This window comes from Dunckerocampus dactyliophorus, chromosome 9, assembly GCF_027744805.1.
Source record: "Dunckerocampus dactyliophorus isolate RoL2022-P2 chromosome 9, RoL_Ddac_1.1, whole genome shotgun sequence".
NCBI lineage: Eukaryota > Metazoa > Chordata > Actinopteri > Syngnathiformes > Syngnathidae > Dunckerocampus > Dunckerocampus dactyliophorus.
The window spans coordinates 5866208-5887627 of record NC_072827.1 but is presented as its reverse complement, the minus strand read 5'-3'; the positions used below and the strand labels follow the sequence as shown (position 1 = coordinate 5887627).

Here is a 21420-nt window from a genome sequence, read left to right as displayed (position 1 = left end):
ATCTACAGTATGTATTTATCATCACAGTAACAGGCGTTTCAAGCACTGATACCTCGGAAAATCTTGGCGTGTCCCGATACAACTTTTTCACTTCCCATCCAATACCAATATTGCAGCCTTGAATAGCGGCCGATACCGATATCAGTCTGATATCAGCATGACTTCTTTTCTAGTGTGGGATGTTAGAAAAGGCTTGGTCAAGGGATTTTACTCAAACGGAGCAATCATCATGAACAGTAGGTATGAGGGGAAAAATGGAGCCATGCGCATCTTTAAGCATGTGGAGTAAGGGTGGGCAAACTGCGGCCCGTGGGCCACGTCCATCCCGCCAAGCATCTGAATTCCAAATTCCTTGATTTAAAACTTCAACATGGAAACTGTAGTTGGCAACATAACTCACAGTGCTATTGTGGTGCGCTTCAGTCGCCAAAATGGTCAGTTGCAATCTGTAGCTTGGACAAAAAAGCCGTCCAAACAACACAACGCGTCAACACGCACGACGCACAAAGTAGCCTACCTACTGCACCGTGTGGGCCTGCAAACAAATACCTATATATGATACCCATGCCCAAAAAAAACACCCATATATTCCCGCCACAAGGCATGCTGGGTATCTCGTGGGACTCTTTCTCCCAATAATTTTCCGTGTTTGTTGCATTTTTGCTTGATTGCAAAATATGTTGATGAGGTCATCAGAGAAGTAACGAAGGAGGAGTTAACATACTCCTGGTATCCAATGTTTTGCTGTTCATAGTTCATGTTGTTGTTGCAGCTGGGCTACAGGGCATACCTTGCGGCCATTTGGAAATAATAGTTTTGAGTTACGTGTTGTGTTTAGCGCTTAGTTGTTGGTTCATGTGAGGCGTTAACTTGCTGTGGATTTTTGCTTCGTTGCATCGTGAGCAAGTATGTCGTTCTGTTTGATGCCACCTCCGCCATATTTTTGAACCCAATGTGGCCCGTGAGTCAAAAGGTTTGCCCACCCCTGATGTGGGGTATAGTTTTATCCACAATGTAGTGACAGCTAGGCATCATACAGCGAGGTTGGAGGTGCTCAATTTAGCGTTTAAACCCGACTTGACTCACTACCGACACGTCTTCTCTGTTCTAGCTAATGACTTCTTGCTGGCTGTGGGAGTTTAGCCTGTAATGCTGCTTCAAATGCACCATAAGTTTGGTCCTAACTTCCCCGCTTCTGGGCCACCACGGGAAACTTGTGCATGGCAAGTGTCGCATTCAGCTGCAGCGTCTTTTTGGAAAAATACACGACTGTTAGCACACGCGGTTGTTGTGGTCACGTGGGCTTTATCCGGCTGCTGCTGGCGTGGAGTCTGGAATTGACTGCTTGTATTGTAGTGGCAATATCGGACATTTTAGATATGATCCCATACTGTTTTTTTTTTGTTTTTTTGTTTTTTTGCTTATATTGGCCCGATATCCGGTACACAATTTTGGACTGGGACATCCTTAATAAAAACGTTGGAAAAATACACAGTACTTTGGTTTGGTGCTTGTGTATGTGTTAAACATTTAGAATCATCATATTAAAAGGTACATATGTTGTTTTTGATATGTATTTGTTTCCTAATTATATGAGTGTGTGTGTGTGTGCGTGTGTGTGTGTGTGTGTGTGTGAATGGGGGAATAAAAGGCAATCACTGAAATCACTTAGTAGAAGGTCGCCTTGCGGATTTATGGGGCCTATCTGGCATCTACATTATATTGGTGTGTATGTCTATAAGGTAGATCATCTCCATTGTAAACATATCCATTCCATTTTCTTCCACTTTTCCAGCCCAGACTTCTCGGTCTCCGCCCACCAAGGTGTCCTCAGGCCAGCTGTGAGACATAATCCCTCGAGCATGTCCTAGGTGTGCCCCGGGGTCCCCTCCTGGCTGAACATGTCCGGAGCATCTCACCAGGGAGGCGTCCAGGAGACATCCGGACTACAGTAGATGCCCGAGCCACCTCAACTGGCCCCTCTCCATGTGAAGGAGCAGCGGCTCCACTCTGAGCCCGTCCTGGGTGGCCGAGCTCCTCACCTTATCTCTTAGGGTGAGTCCAGCCACCCTACGGAGAAAACTCATCCACTCAAAAACTCAAAGTCTTTAATATTTCAACTTCATGCTACTAATATGACATTTTTCCTTATACTATTACTTGTGAAATTATGGCTTTTTTTCCTTGCTAGATTACAAGTCTTTTCCTAAAATTTTGACTTTTGATTGATTTTCCCATTTTTGCTGCTGCTGTTGTTTTTCTTTGAAGTTTCCTTGTTAAATTACATTTTTAGACTGTGCTGCGGGCTGTTAAAATCACAGTTGCGGGCCGCAAATGGCCCCCGGGCCGCACTTTGGACACCGCTGTACTAGACAGTGCTGCAAGTTACCAAAACCAACAAAATTCATGTCATGGAGTGTCCAGCCCAATCCCCGGACCTTAATCCAATGGAGAACTTGTGGGGTGACATCAAAAATGCTGTTTCTGCAGCAAAACCAAAACATGTCAATGAATTGCGGAACGTGGTTAAAGAATCTTGGAGTGGAATAACGGCTGAAAGGTGCCACAAGTTGGTTGACTCCATGCCACACAGATGTCAAGCACTTCTAGAAAACTGTGCTCATACAACTAAATATTAGTTTAGTCATTCAAAGGATTGCTAAATCCTAGAAACAAACGTTTGTACAAAATAGTTTGGAGTTTGTAAAGTCAACGACAGCCACTGCTATTTTTTTTAACACACCCCTTTCAACCAATTGCCCAATTGCACAGCCTTAAGAGCGTGCGTATCGTGAATGCTGGGTCTTGTTGGTTTTTACTGCTAACTTGTTGGCCGTGTAGCAATTTAAAAATATCCTAAAACCCTGGATTCATGTGGTCCCTCACATTGGACTGCTGTTATTTTGAACACTGCTGTACACATCATTTGGAAGCTCAATATGAATCTCAATTGGCATATACAAAATATTCCATTGATTCACAAAAGTGCCTAAAATAAGCCTGCTATGTGTTGTTGATGCTGGGTTTCACATTTGGGGATTTTTTTAGCGATCCCAGTTAAGTGGGTGTGTTTTGTCAGGAAGAGTTACACTATGTGACTTATTACTAAATAGTATCTATTTTATGTACCACACATTACATATGGCGGATGTTTTAGTGGCTGCAGAGCACTGTAAAAATCATTCATGCAATCATTTGTGGTTCTTTAACTTGAAGTTTCTTGCCATACTGGATTGGGTTTCATAGTTTTGTGTGAACATTGAAAATGACGTCCTATATCATAAAGGTGTCAATGAGAATAAATAATCCAAGGTGCCGAAAAGTACAAAACCAAAGTTTTTGCAGATGAATAATGATTTATGGCTTTGGTTTCACGCTAAAATTGTCGAGCTTGGTTGCGTCTTCAGCTCAAGAGGAGTACAAATTGCTCGATGTCATGTTGCCATAGCGACTCCAAATTGTGAACAATGTAACGATGGGGCTCTTTTGTAAAACAATGTGCAAAACTGACTGACTTCACCGACCTTTGTGTTTTTACACTAGAACTCTATGGCGTTCTATCATGTCTCTGAATTTGGGGATTTTTTTTATGGTTCTAAATAATCTTTGATGACCCCACCAGGACAAAGCAGTAGAAAAGTTTTGTTCTTTTGTTGGCTTCTCGTCACCATGTCGTTACCAATGTGTTCAACTGCCATGAATGGTAGTAAAGGACATTTTAATTTCGGTTGAATTTTCTAAACAGAAGGTAAACAACATATGCAGGCGGGTGGACATTCTTGAGATCTATGAGTTTGAGAACAAACTCCTCCTTTTGTGTGTGCGGGTGTGCTAAAAAAGTTGATAGAAGCTTCAAAGCATCGGAACACCAAATGTAGCTTTGTATGATAAATATATCACAGGGATTGTCTTCTGCAACACCATGAGCTGTGTTGTCCTATTGCGCCAGCATGTCCTTCAAACTCTCCTCGTGAGCAGATAAGCCGCGTCAGTGGCACCGAAGCAGCAGGCCTGCTGCAACAAGCCTGACAACTTTGCGCTGAAAGGACCATGGGAGTTGGACGGAGGACCGCCACGTCATGTTCCGTAAATACATATTGCACCCCCGTTAAAGCACCAAGTAAATCAGAAGTAAACTTGGCAAAAGGGGGTGTGCACCACAAGTGTTCACACATCTCAATGTCAGCGAAGAAACCACCTGATCCCAGTAAGCGCTCTTGGTGTTAGTTTGCCGTGTGACATACACTACATACTAGTGTAATCATCTCCATTAGGCATTCTAGTAACAAGACAGTATTTCATAGCTGAAACCCTGAGTATGCTGAATATTTCTCCTTTCATTTGCTCATACTAGCAGGACCTCACATAGTGTGTGTATGAGGGCAAATTCCAGTCCTGATGCTTCTTATTGTTTCCAGATCCGTGCTGAGTATCCTCCGGTTACTTTTGCTAGACTTCCCATCTTCATTCCCGCTCCAGGATAGTACTCCTGTTTTACCAGGTACCATCCAACTTGTTACTCATTTGGGATGGTGTCATTCATGATGGGACCCCCGTAATGAGTAAATCAGGGCAATATGGCTCCACTTGGTTCGTGACCCATGACGTGGCCAAAGTGGACGTAGGTGGGAAGAACAGCCGACACCCACATTTACTGACCACATGGTTTGGCATGTGCTTGTGCATCGGATGGAACCTTCCTATGTTTTTCCGCAGGGAGGCGCAGCCCTGCAGGTGGCTAAGATGGGACCTGGCGTTTCGGGCCTTTCCAGAGAGAGGAGGAGTCTTCCTTCGGTGAGCTTCGATCCCAGGGTCTACATCGACGCCGCAGGGGTGTCTGGGGGCGTGCCAGGCCAGCTTCAAGCTTGTAATCACTTGGGGACGGGCTTTGTTTTTTTGGTTTTTTTTGTTAGGGTGGTCCACTGTCAATAAAATGTAGATTCTTCAGTAGTTCACTTACTCAAGGAGTGAGTCAGTTATCCTTTTAGATGTTTCAGAGCTTCAGTTATTCAGCCAACTTGTTAGTGTAGTATAAATTAGGTAGCATTCAATATTTTTGTGACAGTCATTTATATGACGTTCCACACAGGCACCCATATGAAGGTTTGCAGTTAAACACAGGCTTGGTAGTTTCCAGGAAACAATAGTTAAATAGTGCAGCGAAGCAGCTTAGCGTCAAGCATAGCATTAGCTATAGGAAGGGACCAGGCCAGCCGAGACGATGCCCGAAAGACATACTGTATCTGTCATACTGTATCTCTCCGCCACTGCTAACAGAAATTTCCCACCACAAGTTCAGCTGATGGAACAAATTTCTATTTTTGTGGCGTGTAAGATTTTCATTTTGTATTGTTTTACAAACTAATTGACGTTGAACTAAGTCAAGGTGCCACGCACAGGCAGTGTTCCCCCGTTACATCGAGGTTCACCTTTCGCGTACTCGCTGTGTGTTGTGTTCTGCTTCCTGATTGGCTAAGGGACTGTAGAGCATTGTCAATCAATCTCCTCCGTGCCTCCCGTTCCGTACAGAATGCGTTCGGCTTGCCAAAATTACATAAATGTTCGATCGTGAGCAGTGTGACTCTGAAGTGTATGTTTGCAAGTTTCATCCCCGACATGTTGACGAAACATTCGGTACCGCCAAAGGCACCTGCAGTCGCACCCGAGAGGCAGAGGAGGAAGGAGCAGTCGCAGCTATAGGGCGCCGTTGCAGAAGGAGGAAGGAAGGGGGAAAATATGACGACAGCAGCAATATGTTTGACAAGGATACAAAAACGCTACAGTACAGCAGAACGGCGCCAGGACGACGACGAGGCACGGCCAGATGAGTGAAATACGCACGAGTCCCTGAATCATTTCTGGTGTCCAAAAATTCAAAGGAAGGTTTGAACTTTTTTTGAGTGTTTAAACAAGAGAGAAATGTGATCAAATGTTCATGCCTGTCTGGAGAATAGCGTATCAAGTGTAAGGTGAGGGCTTTTACAGCCTTCAAACATATCATCCTTGTAAAACAATAAAGTCAGCTACTTCATGGATTTCACTTATTGCGGGCTGTTTTGGGAACCTAATCCCTGCGATAAACCAAGGAACACTGTACAGCAGTATACTGTACAACATTTCAAATGGGCTGTGACAACAAAAACATGATCTCCAATTGCCTGCACTTTACATTTTCTGTCAAAATCTCCAGATCAAAGACAGATGAAGTGTCTTTGATTTTTCTAAAAGGATTTTTCCTTAATATGGTCAAATAAATATATAAATAATAATAAATATACATAAAAAATTTTAAAAATAGTAAAATAATTTTAAAAATAAGTGTCTTTTTTTATGTAAGTTATTTCCAGACATAAAACGACACGGCAGGCTGAATCTGTCCCCCGGGCCTTGAGTTTGACACCCGTGCTTTTTCCCAATTGCTAAACGCTAAAGTGACTTGCATAACACAATGACTTGAACGTGACACACACACAGCAGAACCTGGTCTCACGTCTCCAAAGTCCAAACGCATTTCCTGTATTTGATCATTTGGTCATTTCAAATAAACGCATTCAAGTGCTTCAGTCAGGAAGTTAAGCACTCTGAATGAAATATTTGGGAGAATTTTTAAAAACCCAGCAGAAATGGAAAAAAGAGCTGTAATTCAAAGAAAAAGTCTAAATATTATAGTATATATGACAATGTAGTGTTATTGTTATGGAAGAAAAGCCACAATTTTCCAAAAATAACATTATGAGGAAAAATTCAAGACTTATTTTTGAAAGTCAGAACATTATGAGAAACAAAACTATGAATACAGTTGTAATTTAAATACAATTAGGTTTCAGAAAATGGGAATAAAGTCAAAATATTATAGGAATAAAGCCTATAAGAACAAAATTTGAAAGACTAAAGTTGAAATATTTGGAAAACTACAACAAAAAAAAACCCAGCAGGAATGTTAAAAACGGCTGTGATTCCATGAGAATAAAGTCACTTCTAATGGGGAAAAAACGACTTCACAAAAATAACCAATAAAAAAATGTCATTTTAGTAGCATAGTGTTGAAATATTGAGATTTTATGATTAAAATGATGAGGTGTGTGCCCACTTGAGTGTGGTGCAGACATGTGACTATGATGTCAGCGGTTTTGCCATAAAAGCAAGGCCACACGCACACAGACACACACACACACACACACACACCTCTGCGGATCGGATCAACGCTTCCAACTCTTCAGTAAGTTTCTTGTTTTTTTTCTGTTATGAGCTTATAGTTGAGTTGACTTGAGTCAAATGATAGAGGAAAAGAATGAAATGAGGATCTGGGGTCTCAAACTCGTGCCATGGGGGCCGAGACACTGCGGGTTTGCTTTCTAGCCCGTCACTAAAGCGGGTGATTTTAATGATCACCACCTTCAATTTGAGGGAAGGAGCTCATCAGTTCAATCACCTGCTAGAGAAACTGGTTGGAGCGAAAACCTGCTGTGTCTCGGCCCTCCATGGCACGAGTTTGAGACCCCTATTTAGCAAGGTGTCCCACTTTCATCACTTTTTTCCTAACAAATGACAATACTTTATTTTTACACAATGAAAGCTCAGTAGTTGAATTCCTGGCATTAAGGGACCGTCATATTTTTCATGCCTACTTGAGTCATCCTGGTGGTAAGGGATAACTTGTGAATCAATCAATGAAATATGTGATGTATAGAAAGTGTGTACAAACAAAGTACGATGCTTCAACTGTCACAGGCGGTGTAAAACTACTTGTCTTGTCGGTGGATACGTCTTGTCGTGTATAGTAGACTCCAGCATCACCAAGTCCGCGCCGCGTCTTTCTGGTCAGTGGTCACGTGACACGAATGGCTCGCTTCAACTCCCAACAGCTTGGATGTAGTAAATGTGATGATGTGATTTTTCTCCTCCATACACCGCAGCCTGTTTTAGTCATGTCAAATTAATAATTCTGGGCAACTCAGAGCTCTGGCGACCTCTTTTGGATTTTAAACGTAAGTTTATGTGTTGCTTTCACCTCAGGTGGATCATGTTGATGTTGATGTCTTCACTTAACTAGAATAAGTTGGCATTTAAAAGAAAGGACACTAATTTCCATTGCGTATGGATAATATGAAGCGCGGCCTGATGATAACCTGTGAATCGAGTATATTTCCCATCCAGTCGGACAAAGACGTTAATAAAGGGTTCAAAGGGACATTCGGTTGGCAGGTGGGGAAGCGCTCGCGTGAGTCATTTAGGTGGTATACCCTTCCATTAACAGCCTTGGAGACCGCGTCGTGTTGCGGTCAATTCCGCCGACTTCGACATAGGTGTGGCAGATATATTAGATAAAACATATTTAATTGTTGATATCATATGATATGAATTGTCTCAAACGTGTTATTTCACGACGAAAATGTGAAATGGAATTGTGTGTCGATATGATTTGGTTTAGCTTGGACAGCTAGTTGGGTGCCGGTGAGAGATGACGACAGAAGTGCTGTTAATTTGTGTCAACAAAACATGGGAAAGACAGTCAAAGCCGTCAGGTGCACAATTTACAAAGCCGAGAAAAGAAGCGGAGAAACGGGTCAAAGAAAAAGGCATTAGCGGTTCTGGCCTTAATGACGCCCCGGGCGGACCCAAGCTAAGCACTTCAGCCAACTTGCAGTCAACACATATCGACACACAACTTCCTCCTTTTAATTTACATTTTCGTAGTGACATAACATGTCCGAAAGTCTTCGTCTCCGACATAATTAATATAATATAATATTAACAATTACATATGTTTTATTTTTGAGCAATTACTGTTGCAATTTACATTTTTTATCTCGCAATTAACCCGAGGGCCCAGCGAACCTGAGGCCGAGCGGCACGCGCCCCCTTACCACTAATTTGGTTTCGATCCACATCACGTGGTGACGTTTGCTCACGTTGAGCAGCATGAGTATCTCGCCTGCAGAGGGCGCCTATCTGCCACACATATGGGCTGACTTGACGAGCATTGGCAAAGGAGAACGCTGCCCGCACTGCGCATTATGGAATGAATGCGATCAAATGAGCCGATAGACTAACTGCTGTTAATTTGTTTTCTCGACTGGGAGTTCGAATTGGGTAAATGTGGGTTTAAGTCAAATGCACTTTAAGGGGAGCTTATGAATTATGAATTATGGAGCACCTTTCTGTAGTTGGAAAACAACATAATGGGATTTGTGCACGACAAAAACAAGATCCATTCTATTTGTGTTGTATTTAATATAGTTTTTTCTTATTTATTAATGTAGATTTTGTAGGGTTTTGTGGCTATATATATATATATAGTGAAATGTGTATATATATATATTTTTAGATATAATACTTAATTAAAAACTAGTAGTGAGAATTTGTGTCAGCCCAGGGCACAGCTTCGGTCAGCCCAGGGCATCATTCGAGCTCCAACCGCCACTGCTGACAGTGACTTTTGGCGCCTTTATTGTAACGGAGTGATGCAGGTGACTGACAGGTGTATCTATCGTGGCGATAAATGATGTTTATGTCACGTCTGAATGAAACCAACATCTCCCTGCAGGCTGCAGTAAGAGTGGGAGGCAAGTGGACGCCAGAAGAAGCTGTACAGGAGCAGAGTGGTAAATCCTGACTATTCACTTTCACCTGCCGTTTGTCATTTTCAATCAATGGTTGGTTGGTTATGAGAATATGATTGTATGTGATAATATTGTGTGACATTTAAGCTGCAGGCGTCAAGTGGAATCATCTCTCTTGGCTCGCAGCAAGCTTGATAGAATGCCTCTAAAGCTGGGGGTCCAAAGCTTTTCTACCGAGGGCCACATCCCAAAGAATGAAAGGATGCAAGGGCCACTTTGATGTTTTGGATGAGAAAAAGCTGCATCTCAGCTTTGTGATATCAGCAAAAAAGCCCAATGTTAATATCAACTTTTTTTTTTTTTTTACTGGGGCGTTTTCCAAATATTTCAACGGTTTAAATAATCTTGGTAAATTTTCTTCACGTAATATTATAACTCTGTCACCATAATATGATAACTTTTTCTCCAACCCCATTTTTCCAACTATTTTACCCTCTTGTAAATGTTCTTCTCATAACTATGACTTCATTCCTATCATATTTTGACTTTATTCTCCGAACATTACTATTTCCGCAACCTCATTTGCATTGTTTCTCACAATACTACAACTTATTAAAAGCATATTTTTAAATATTTGAGCTTGCTGCGACGAAAATGACATTATTTCCCCTCCTAAAATGACATTATTACAACTTTTTTCTCACTATTTTGACTTTATGCTCATACAATTACAGTAGTTGCTTCCATAGCTGCTGTTTTTCATTTTCCAACTCCTTCCTCTTTCTTCCTGTACATTTTCTTCTCATAATATGATGATTTCATTCCTATAATATTCAAACGTTTTCCCAGCCTACCTTCATGAAATAGGAATTAAATCATAATATTACGAGAAGAAAGCTGAAATATTTGGGAAATTAAAAGGAGCAGAAATGGAAAACACTACTGTAATTTTATGAGAACAAAGACAAAATGCTGAGGGAAAAAAAGTCAAGGCAAGCTTTTCAACCCATTGGAAATGGCAGGAGGTCACCATGAGTCAGTGTCATCTTCCAGAGAACACTACACTCATCACACAGTAAGTAACCACAACACTCTAAAGGTATGCCTGAGAAACATGCAAACATGTGCCGAGTTTCAAATGAAAAAAACAACTCTTTTCAAGATTTCCCATAATACATTGTGTCAGAGTAACGCATCCATTGGAGCATGCCAGGGCGCTGCAATGATGCCAGCCTCCCTCTGTGCTCCTCTGGCCCCCTCTGGTGGACTGAAGCAACATTGCAGCGCCATCCATTTCCTTCAATGAAACGCTTTGCTCTTCACAATGTTGTGTTTTGCATTTTAAACTTGTATTGGTCTGTGATTGTATATTTGTTTGGGATACCTTTGGAGTGTTCAATTGCTGTGTGATGAGTTTAGTGTTGTTTGTAAGATGACACTGTTATATCGAGTAATGACCTCCCGTGATTGCGGGTTGCCAAGCTTGTCTTGAGTTTCTTTGCTGCTCATGATTGGCTCCTGTCAAATACAGAGCTGACTGATCCTTACGGCACGTTATACTGTATATATGTATACACACACACACACATCTGTGCTTTTCTCTAAATGTAAAGGGTGTGGATTACGCACTTTCCAGAATGTGACCTTATTCACATCCAATTTTGACGTTATTCTTCGAACTTCATGGCTTTGTTCAACAAAAATCTTGTCTTTATTTTTTTGTTTCTCACAATAATACAACTAAAATCATAATACTAAACTTTTTTCTTTAATATTGCAACTTTATACAACTAAAATGTTTTATTTCCTTATAATATTATGTTAGTCTCATCCAATCAGATTACATCTTTTTTTAAAATTATTTCAGATTATTCTCATAAAATTGCAGCTGTTTTTTCTATTTTTTTGTTTTATTCCAACAATTTCAACTCCTGTACATTTCTCATGACTTTATTCCCGTATTTGGACTTTATTCTCATAACAGTTTATTTTCTCTAGCCTAATTTTCCAAATGTTGTTTTCCTCATAAAATTACAACTTTGAAATAATACGACATTTTGTTTTCAGTATTTAAGTGACATTATTTTTCTTCAATATTATGACGTTATTCTTGTAAAATTGAAACTTTTTTCTCTTTGTATTTTGACTTTATTCTTATAAAATTACTGCTAAATTTTCCATTTTTATTTTTTTCTTTTGTTTTCTTGTGCTGTGTTTTTTTCCAACAATTTCAACTTCCTCTGTGTAAATTTTCTTCTACTTTTCTTCGAATTAGTATTCCATTATTCTTGTAACATTACGTTTTAACCTAATTTGAATTCTTAATTCTTTAATTCTAACTTAATCACCACATTTTCCAAAAATGACAACTTTATTTGTTTTTGTTTCACATATTGCAAATTTTTTCTTGAATATTTCAAGTTTATGCTACCAAAATGGTGTTTTTTCCTCATAATATTACGGCGTTGTAAAATTACAACTTTTTCTTATTAGGTTACAATTTTCTCTTCACATATTTCCCTTACTTCTCTAAAATTACTGCTGATTTTTCCATTGTGATTTTTTTTTTTTTTTTTAGTTAAAAAGACAGTTAAAAGTGTCAGGCCACACTTTGGACACCCCCACTCTAAAGAGTATTTGTGTTGCAGCGTTCTTTTATTGACGGAGCATTGAAGAGTTTGATAACTTATTGTGTGCTATGATCAAGCCTCAGCCTATCAACACTCCCTCTTGACATGAAACGTTCTCAATTCCTGGAGTCCTCCCTGGTCAAGGTAACGCCAACATTTCCTGCAAATTGTGTCTGATTTCAGTAGAACGCTGCATGTGCGCCACGATGGGGACGCCTGGAGGGGCGTTCTTTCTCCTCCTCGTGCTGATCGCCGCAAGGATTTCAGGTGTCATGATCAATACGTCCTTTCATGCTGGATGCGTACACCAGCAGTTATTGAAATGGAACACTATCCACACTGTTATATACCAACTGGCAACACTCTTATTTACACCCGCTGACTACCTTTTCAAGGTGGCGCCAATGTTGCTACTCACACTGGCCAAATAATTGTAACTAGAAATACTTGTGGCGTAGCTGTTAGTTAGCAAAGAACTACAGAGACAACCGCCGATGACATCACAGGTGGGCGCTAACCGGAAAATGTACGCCCACCGAGGCAACATTTTGATGTAAACCGCAAAACAGACTAACGCAAGCGGTGTTGGCTAAACGTGTAGTAATCTGCAAAACCATCAGTCTTGAATTTGATGAATAAAAAAGAAATGCAAACTACAAGCTGCATGCAGTTACATATCATGTCTGTTCTTCACCAGCCGTCCAGTTCCCGTGTGGAGGCACCACATGTCCAGCAGGCATGGACTGCATCGAACGTGGTGGGAAGACTACCTGTGCCGACCCTTGTGACAGCTACACTGACCTGAGGGACGACTGGCGTTCCACACAATTTAGTACCCAATCAAGCAAGTGGAGATGTGACAAGAGAGTTGAGTGGAAGGGCTGGTGTCGTCTGTTCCTGGAGGACAAGAGTGCACATATTCCTGAGACATGTGGAGTAGAAAGCTATAAGTGTGGAACCAGTGGACCAGTGACGATGGTAGAACCTCATCCCACACAGCTGGGTGAAATTGTGATTCGGGACGTGTGTCGTTGCTATGGTGGAAAGTGCTACCCTAGCGACAGACACAGCATCCATGTCAAGCTGTGCTCCACAACAGTTTCCACCTACTACGTGTACAAACTGGTCAAGCCAAGCATTTGCGATCGGGCCTACTGTGCAGGTATGTTCCATTTTTTACAACCAACTGTACAGCAGAATGATAGAGAATATTGAATGTGGACCCATGTGGTGTCAGAATGTTAGTCACCTGATAAGAACAGCCATGCTAGCAGATGTAAAGGTTACAGTATGATCAATGTCATGATGCAGCAATGTCATATTAGTGAAGGTGACTGTCATGTATTTCCATATGTTGGCATATTACACACAGAACAGTTAGAATTGGATCCTCCACTCATCAGTCTCCTCGATTGTGGCGCTGACAAAATCCAAGTGGGCGTGGATTCAGCTAAGATGAGACTAATTGGTCGTGACCCACTCATTGGCAACCTGATTGACAGCACGTGTTCCCAGGCCAGGGAGAAAGATGGTGTGGTGTGGTACGAAGTTGGTGCTCAGGAAGGTGCCTGTAGAAACACACTGAAGGTACAAAGCAGACACACACGTGCACACGTACACACGTACACACGTACACATGTACACATTTCATTTCACGTCCAGGGCAAACAATAAGATTTGTATTTAGTATTGATGAGAACCTTTCTGCTGTTGATGCCATGCAAACTCATTTTCAAGACTTACACCTTGGAATCGTCTGGACCAGGATGTCCAGTGTTGAATTGTTTTCCAGGGATGGCCACATAGTGAAGAATTTCCAAGAAAAAACTGCGTTTCAGATTTGTGACATAGGTGAAAATAATACAGTAGTATCTTTGTGCTGCTTTTTTTTTTTTACATGTTCCAAATATTTGAACTTCTCGTACGTTTTCTTGTAATTATGACTTTATTGCCATAATAAGGCTTCCCCAGACTCATTTCTCATCATTCCAAACATGAGAATTTTTGTTTCTCATTATGAAAAATAATTAGTTCACAAAAATGACATATATTACGAGTTTATTCTTGTAAAATCACAACGTTTTTCTCGGAAGGATGACATTTTTCTCTCAATAGTTTGTAAAATTCCAGTTGGTGTTTCCATTTTTGCTGGGTTTTTTTTGTTTTTACATTTTCCAAGTATTTGAAGTCAATTTTTGTCAACATTCTCCTTGTAATTATGGCATAAAAATATTTATCCTTTATTCTTGTAACATAACTTTTTCTTTCCGCAACCACATTTTCCAAAAATGAATACTTGATTGTTTTTGTTTTCCTCATCTTGCGGGGTATAGTGTGAAGCAAGTTTACTTGGATTAGCCAGCTGTGTTGAGTGGAAAGCCGAAGGTAGCAGCTGTATCGCCACAGTAACTCATAATCTGAAATCAGCTTGAAATCAGCTATGAACTAATTTGGAGATGGTGTCACCATTTATTGAGAACCTACCAGTTTCCTTAAGGGACATGGGGGAAAAAAAGAGCATTCCCAAAGCCAAAAACCGGACTTGACAAAGTAAGTCCATCACCACCGTCGCGGCACCAAAGAAGTCTGATTGTGGATGTTAGGTTTTGTCGAGTTGCATCTTGAGCACAAAGCCTGGCTTTGTGGAGCCACAAAAACCAACAACACTATTTTTCTTCTTCTGACCTTTTTGTGCTCGTGAGAATACAGTATGACTTTTTTTCCTAATATTTTGACTTTATTCTTTTAAAATTGCAGCTGTTTTTTTTTTCTCATGTTCAGATATTTTAAAAAAACTAATTTTCCCAAAATGACGACTTTGTTTGTTTCATTCGCTTCTCATAATGTTAAAAGGTAGGGGTGTCAGGATTCGTTTTAATAACGACTCGATCGGTGTCATGATTCGTGGTTGCCGACACGATTCAAGGACGATATTGGTTCATTTGGAACGTCAGAGAAAGTCAGTTGATGTACTACACTGCTGATGGGGATATCACACAACTTCATGTCAAAAAAATTCCAACTATCCCTTTAACTCCAATTTCCTTGTATTGATGCCATCGATTGATTACCTTTGAAACAATGTGAAATCAGAAAGGCAGTTTGCCGAACACAGATCGATGAAGTTGGATCATAGGAATATGAATCGATACATCGATGTAGTAGATGAATCGTTGCACCCCTATTAAAAGTAAAATATATAAAAATAACTTTCAAGTTTATGCTACTAAAGTGATGTTATTTTTCTTCATAACATTGTAAAATTACAGCTTTTTCTCATGAGATTGTAACTTTTTAGTCATAATATTTTGGCTGGTTCTTGTAAAATTGCAGCTAATTTTTTGTTTTTTGTTAAATTCTGTCTTTAGAATGAGCCGCAAGCTGCAAATCAAAAAAAAGGCTATATTTGAATGAATTTTTTGTTTTTCAGACCAACGGCACACATGTCACCTACTCCAACACTTTATTCATCTACCCAGCAAACAGTTCTTCCGTTCTGCCAGCGAGTCTTCCTTTCTCATGCGAGTATCCCCTGAAGACAGACGCCAGACTGAATGTGGTCATCAGACCGACCGTGGTGTGAGTTGTCATGAATGAATGGAGATGAAATGATACAGGTTTCAGCCATGTTATGTCAGTATGGTGTAATTAGGGATGGAACGGTACAGTCAAACCACCTTACGGATCGACAGTTTTACCATATTTTTCTGTGTGGGCGCATGCGTGGGGGCGTGTGCGGGCTGGAGAAAAGCCCTGGTAATGTCCCAACACTTGACCTCAATGTGAATTATGTAAAGCAGGGATGCAGGGCCCACTTTGATATTTGTGTATATTTTTTACATTTTGTTTTGAAATGTTATTTCTACAATGAAAGCAGCGTGCTGCCATTGTTCAGCAGAGATGAGAAGGCTGCACATTAGTAACAGAGCAGCTTTACTAAAAATAAAATAATCATCACCCTGTTCACTCTTACTGTGCACCGTGTCCAAAGTGTGGCCCAGGGGCAGCCCGTTCCTAACACGAAGCTTGTATATAGCGTACAGTCCAATAAATGTACACAGCAAAGTGGCCCCCACATCCATTTTTGCATTTCTGTGTGAAGGACCGATGAAGAGGTTGTCCAGCCCCGGGTCCCCGATGAGCCACCAAGCCAATCCGGAGCTGCAGAGGGGGTGCCACCACGCAGGCCAGTAACAGCGTTACATTTCCTCAGAACGTTAGAGCATTGCTCCACAAGCAGGCCCATAATAATTAGTATGAGCCGTAATAAAATGAACTTGCTTTATGAGTATGTGTGTCTTTTACTGACAGGGTGGACAATGTCTTTGTTGGCTCGGGTGCCAAACTGGGAACCTCCATGGTCCTGTTCAAGAACTCCTTCAAGAACTCCTTCGATGCAAAGACTTACGCAGCAGGTACGGTGGTCCTTCCGGTGGGCTCAGCGTTATATGTGGGGGTCTCTGTGAGAGATCCCCGCTTGGCGGTTGTTTTGGAGGACTGCTTCGCTTCTCACTCATCAGACACAAAGAGTCCTGGCCAACATCACCTCATCCAAAACAAGTACGTCTTTGCTTAATTGGGGTGAATATGGAGACCAGATGCAGAATACTGATGATCAACTTTTTTATTAGAAGCCCCACTAACCGCCAGCAAGTGTTTGTGGTTGAGAGCGGCGCATCCCACCAGGCTCGTTTCTCCGCCCTGCTCTTCTTTCTTCAGGGAAAACACCAAGATGTTTACCTCCACTGCAGCCTCAGCCTGTGTGACAGAAAGACCACCTCTTGCAGTCCCAAGTTGGATCCGTCACTCAGTAACCTTAATTGTGGCTCTGACAAAATCCAAGTGGGTGTGGATTTAGCTAGCACAAGACCCACTGGTTATAGTGCTCTGACTGGCAACCTGGCAGACGGCAAGTGTTCCTGGACCAGGGACAAACATGGTGTCGTGTGGTACGACGCTGACGCTCAGACGGGTGCCTGTGGAAACACACTGACGGTAAAAAGCAGCACACGCACGTAGACATTTATTTTGAAGACCTACACCTTGGAATCATGTGGATGAAATCTGTTTTTCAGATCAACAGCACACATGTCATCTACTCCAACGCCTTATTCATCTATCCAGACAGCTGTACTTCCTTCTTTCTGCCCCTGGTTCTTCCTTTCTCATGCGCGTATCCCCTGGACACACCCACAAGACTGAAGGCACCCATCAGACTGAACCTGCCGTGAGTTGTCATGAATAAATAGGACATTGATACAATTAGCTATGGTTTGGAATGATTCTAGTAAACTAGAAACTTTATGAATGGCCTGGGGTTGTATCTGACAGGTTGCTGTATTGTGTATTTACTACTAAAGTGTTTATTTAACACGGCATTTGTATATGTTGACTATTTTGATACTGAAAGGAGTTCTGTGGAATTTTTGTGTGAAGGCCCAGCAAAGAGGTTGATCGCAACCAGGTCCCTGATGATCCATCAAGCCAATCCGGAGCTGTGAATGAGGACCCACCAAGCAGGCAAGTATAAGGCTTACATTTACACAGAATGTTAGCGCATTGGTCCATAATAACACGTATGAGGCAGAATAAGATGCGCTTCGCATGCAGCCACATAATAATGAGAGGAGAACTCGTGTCTTTTACTGACAGGATGGAAGGTGTCTTTGTTGGCTCGGGTGCCAAACTGAAAGCCTCCATGGTCCTGTTCAAGAAATCAGACTATGCAGAGCCTTATGCGGCAGGCGCGGTGGTCCTTCCAGTGGGTTCACCATTATACGTGGAGGTCTCTGTGGACAAGAAAGATCCCAGCTTGGCGGTTGTTTTGGAGGAATGCTTCACTTCTTACTCATCAGACCCTGACCATCTTGAGCGAAACCTTCTCATCCAAAACAAGTATGTCTTTGCTTAGCATGGGTGAATACGGAAACAAAATGCAAAACACTGATAAATGCTGTTTTTCTTAGATGTCCCACCGACCGCCAGCGAGTGTCTGTGGTTATGAGCGGCTCATCCCTCAAGGCTCGTTTCATTACCTCGTTCATCCTTGTTGGAGAATCTGGAGATGTTTACCTCCACTGCAGCCTCAGCCTGTGTGACAGCATGACTTCTTCTTGCATTCCGGTGAGTCGCATACTGTTAGTTACAGTTGTGTTGTTGTTGAAGAACCTAGTTGGAATGTTATGTTGTTCCACATGTAGTCCTGCTCCGGCAGAGCCCGACGCCATGTCTTCAAGTCTTCTCCACTAAAGCCACTAACCATTGGACCAATCACTTGTAAGTGTTTTTTCATGAGGTTATCATGCTGCATTTTAACGTAATGTGGAAATAATGACCATGTTTTCCCTTCCTCTTTATTTCCAGGGGAGAAATCATCTGAGTGACATCCATGGCATTGGGCTGTTTGACAGAAACCTTTTTGATAGTCTGACATGTATAATCTCTCTTGAAATGTCAGAAAAGTGTAATTGAGAAATCAACATTTCAGGTCATGTGTAATCAACAGTGATGTATTCGTTTTCAATGGCTGACTGAGGTGTTGGAGATGTTCAGGGGTCTCCAACAGTTAGCTAGGGAGCTTAGCAGCTGAAGTGTTCAACGATGCTTGTATTTAATGACAAACGACCCCTAAATAGCAGCAGGCCTTTGAGCACACTGTAAATAAAATACAATTGAGATGTTTCACAGCTGAAATACACGATACAGATGAACACTGATTTATTAGAAAATGTGACTTGTGGATTTTGTTCATGTTCTGGCAAAACAAACTTACTTTATTTGGGTTGAAATAAACTATGATAATGTGACAAAAGTTGATGTAGGCCAAAAGGGTGGAGACCCTTGATGATTACAGTATATGGATGCATTTTAGTGATTTTGATTGCGTTCAACTGATTTTTGTGGTATATATTGATTGTATTCTGTTGATGTTGATTGTATTTTTGTCTTACCACCTGCCCAGGGACTTCAGACGGAAAGCAGCTGCATGCAGCTAGATCTGGTGTAATGCATGTCTTTTTCTAAAAAGATGAATGTGTTCACGTCCCTGTTAAATCAACAAAGTGATTATGAAGAAGCGTGACTATACAGTTAAATTATGGATTATCAGTTATGTTTCGAAAGTGTCAATCTCTGAAATAAAATGATGTGTAAATCATAATGAGGCAGGTTTTTTTTCATATATTTCATGAAAACAAAGCAATGTTGAAACTGTGTTGTCATCCTTGTGCTGCTCATAGACTTAGCTGTTCTATTGGTAATACTGTAAAACTGCTGCAGTTCGATGATTGACTTGGTGGTTGTGTCTTCGGACTAGTGTTTTGGACACTCAGGTGAAGAGAGGGGCGGAATCGTCAACCAATCACCACCTGATGATGAGTTGGCTCCAATGGTGGGGGAGGATGCCGGTCAGACCAGGCAAGCCCAAACGTATTGTGAGGGTCGGCTGGGAACATCTGGCAGAGTCCCCCACCAGAAAGAGTTTCAACTACCACCTCCGGGAAAGCTTCGACCATGTTCCAAGGGAGGCAGCGGACATTGAGTCTGAGTTGGCCATGTTCCATGCATCCATTGTGTAGGCCGCTGATCGGAGCAGTGGCCGCAAGGTGGTCGGTGCCTGTCGTGGCGGTAATCCCAGAACCCGTTGGTGGACATCAGTGTTGAGGGATGCTGTCAAACTGAAAAAAGAGTTTTACTGGGCCTTTTTGGACCACAGGACTCTGGAGGCAGCTGACACAGGTACCAGCAGGCCAAGCAGTCGGCCGCTCTGGCGGTCACTGAGGCAAAAACTCAGACATGGGAGGAGTTCGGAGAAGCCATGGAGAATGTCTTCCGGGCAGCTTCGACGAGATTCTGGACCACCATCTTCCGTCTCAGCATGAATGAGCAGAATGAAGGTTAGCCGCAGTAAGATAGAGTACATGTGTGTGAATGAGAGGGACCCAAGTGGAAGAGTGAGCTCACAGAGAGAAGAGATCAAGAAGGTGGAGGATTTTAAGTACTTAGGGTCAACAGTCCAGAGTAATGGAGAGTGTGGAAAAGAGGTGGAGAAGCGTGTACAGGCAGGATGGTACGGGTGGAGAAAAGTGTCAGGTGTGATGTGTGATAGAAGAGTTTCAGCTAAAATGAAAGGAAAGGTGTACACAACTGTGGTGAGACCAGCGATGTTGTTTGGTCTAGAGACAGTGTCAATGAGGAAAAGACAGGAGACAGAGCTGGAGGTAGCAGAGATGAAGATGCTGAGGTTCTCTGGGAGTGACCAGGAAGGATAGGATCAGGAATGAGAGTACATCAGAGGGACAGCACATGTTAGAGGTTTTGGAGGTAAAGTCAGAGAGGCCAGACTGAGATGGTTTGGACATGTCCAGAGGAGAGATAGGGAATATATACTGTTGGTAGAAGGATGCTGAGTTTGGAACTGCCAGGCAGGAGGCCTAGAGGAAGACCAAAGAGGAGGCTTATGGATGTAGTGAACATGAAGGACATGAAGGTAGTTGGTGTGAGAGAAGAGGATGCAGAAGACAGGGTTAGATGGAGGCAATTGATTTGCTGTGGCGACCCCTGAAGAGAAAAGCCGAAAGGAAAAGAAGAAGATCTTCACCGACACGTCTTCCAAATGAGGAAGCAGTTCCTGGGGACTCAAGGCCCTGGATTCTGTGGGCATGTCTCAGCAGCATTGCGTGGACATCGGAGGAGTTGCCTTTGGATTGGCAGATCAGGGTCTTAAAAAGGGGACCACCTTGTGTGAAGTGTGGGATCACACTTCTCAGCCTTCCTGGTAAGGTCTATTCAGGGCTTCTGGAGAGAATGATCCTGCGGATAGTTGAATCTTGGATTCAGAAGGAGCAGTGCGGTTTTCGTCCTGGGTGTGGAACTGTGGACCAGTTCCACACTCTCGGCAGGGTCCTTAAGGGCGCAATGGACTTTGCCCAACCAGTCTACATGTGTTTTGTCAATTTGGAGAAGGCATTCGACCTTGTTCCTCAAGGAATTCTGTGGGGAGAACTCTGGGAGTATGGGGTACCGGAGCACCTAAATCAGGCTGTTCGTTCCCTGCCCGACGCATTTCCAGTGAGGGTTGGACTCCGCCAAGGATGACCTTTGTCACTGATTCTGTTCATTACTTTTATGGACAGAATTTCTAGGCATAGTCAGGACGTTGAGGGGATCCAGTTTGGTGGCGGCAGGATTGGGTCTCTGCTTTTTGCAGATGATGCGGTCCAGCTGGC

The 21420-nt window shown here is 42.1% G+C and overlaps 1 protein-coding gene across 1 annotated transcript; it reads left to right on the top strand.

The window, feature by feature from the left end:
- Positions 1 to 7172: 7172 nt before the first annotated feature.
- On the top strand, positions 7173 to 19338 carry LOC129187514 (uromodulin-like). Its single transcript, XM_054786949.1, has 15 exons — positions 7173 to 7219; positions 9548 to 9605; positions 12380 to 12460; positions 12891 to 13355; positions 13566 to 13780; positions 15624 to 15772; positions 16296 to 16379; positions 16505 to 16753; positions 16825 to 17188; positions 17269 to 17420; positions 17630 to 17713; positions 17846 to 18088; positions 18160 to 18316; positions 18394 to 18469; positions 18557 to 19338. Exons 3-15 carry the CDS (start codon positions 12388 to 12390, stop codon positions 18574 to 18576), a joined length of 2331 nt encoding a protein of 776 aa, XP_054642924.1. The 5' UTR covers positions 7173 to 7219; positions 9548 to 9605; positions 12380 to 12387; the 3' UTR covers positions 18577 to 19338.
- Positions 19339 to 21420: the final 2082 nt, after the last annotated feature.

Excerpts from the sequence above, each read along its gene's own strand:
- LOC129187514 (XM_054786949.1), top strand. The coding sequence starts at position 12,388 with ATGTGCGCCACGATGGGGACGCCTGGAGGGGCGTTCTTTCTCCTCCTC. Across the intron at positions 12,461-12,890 it reads GATCGCCGCAAGGATTTCAG|CCGTCCAGTTCCCGTGTGGA; the intron begins GTGTCATGATCA and ends GTTCTTCACCAG. Across the intron at positions 16,380-16,504 it reads GAGGGGGTGCCACCACGCAG|GGTGGACAATGTCTTTGTTG; the intron begins GCCAGTAACAGC and ends TTTTACTGACAG.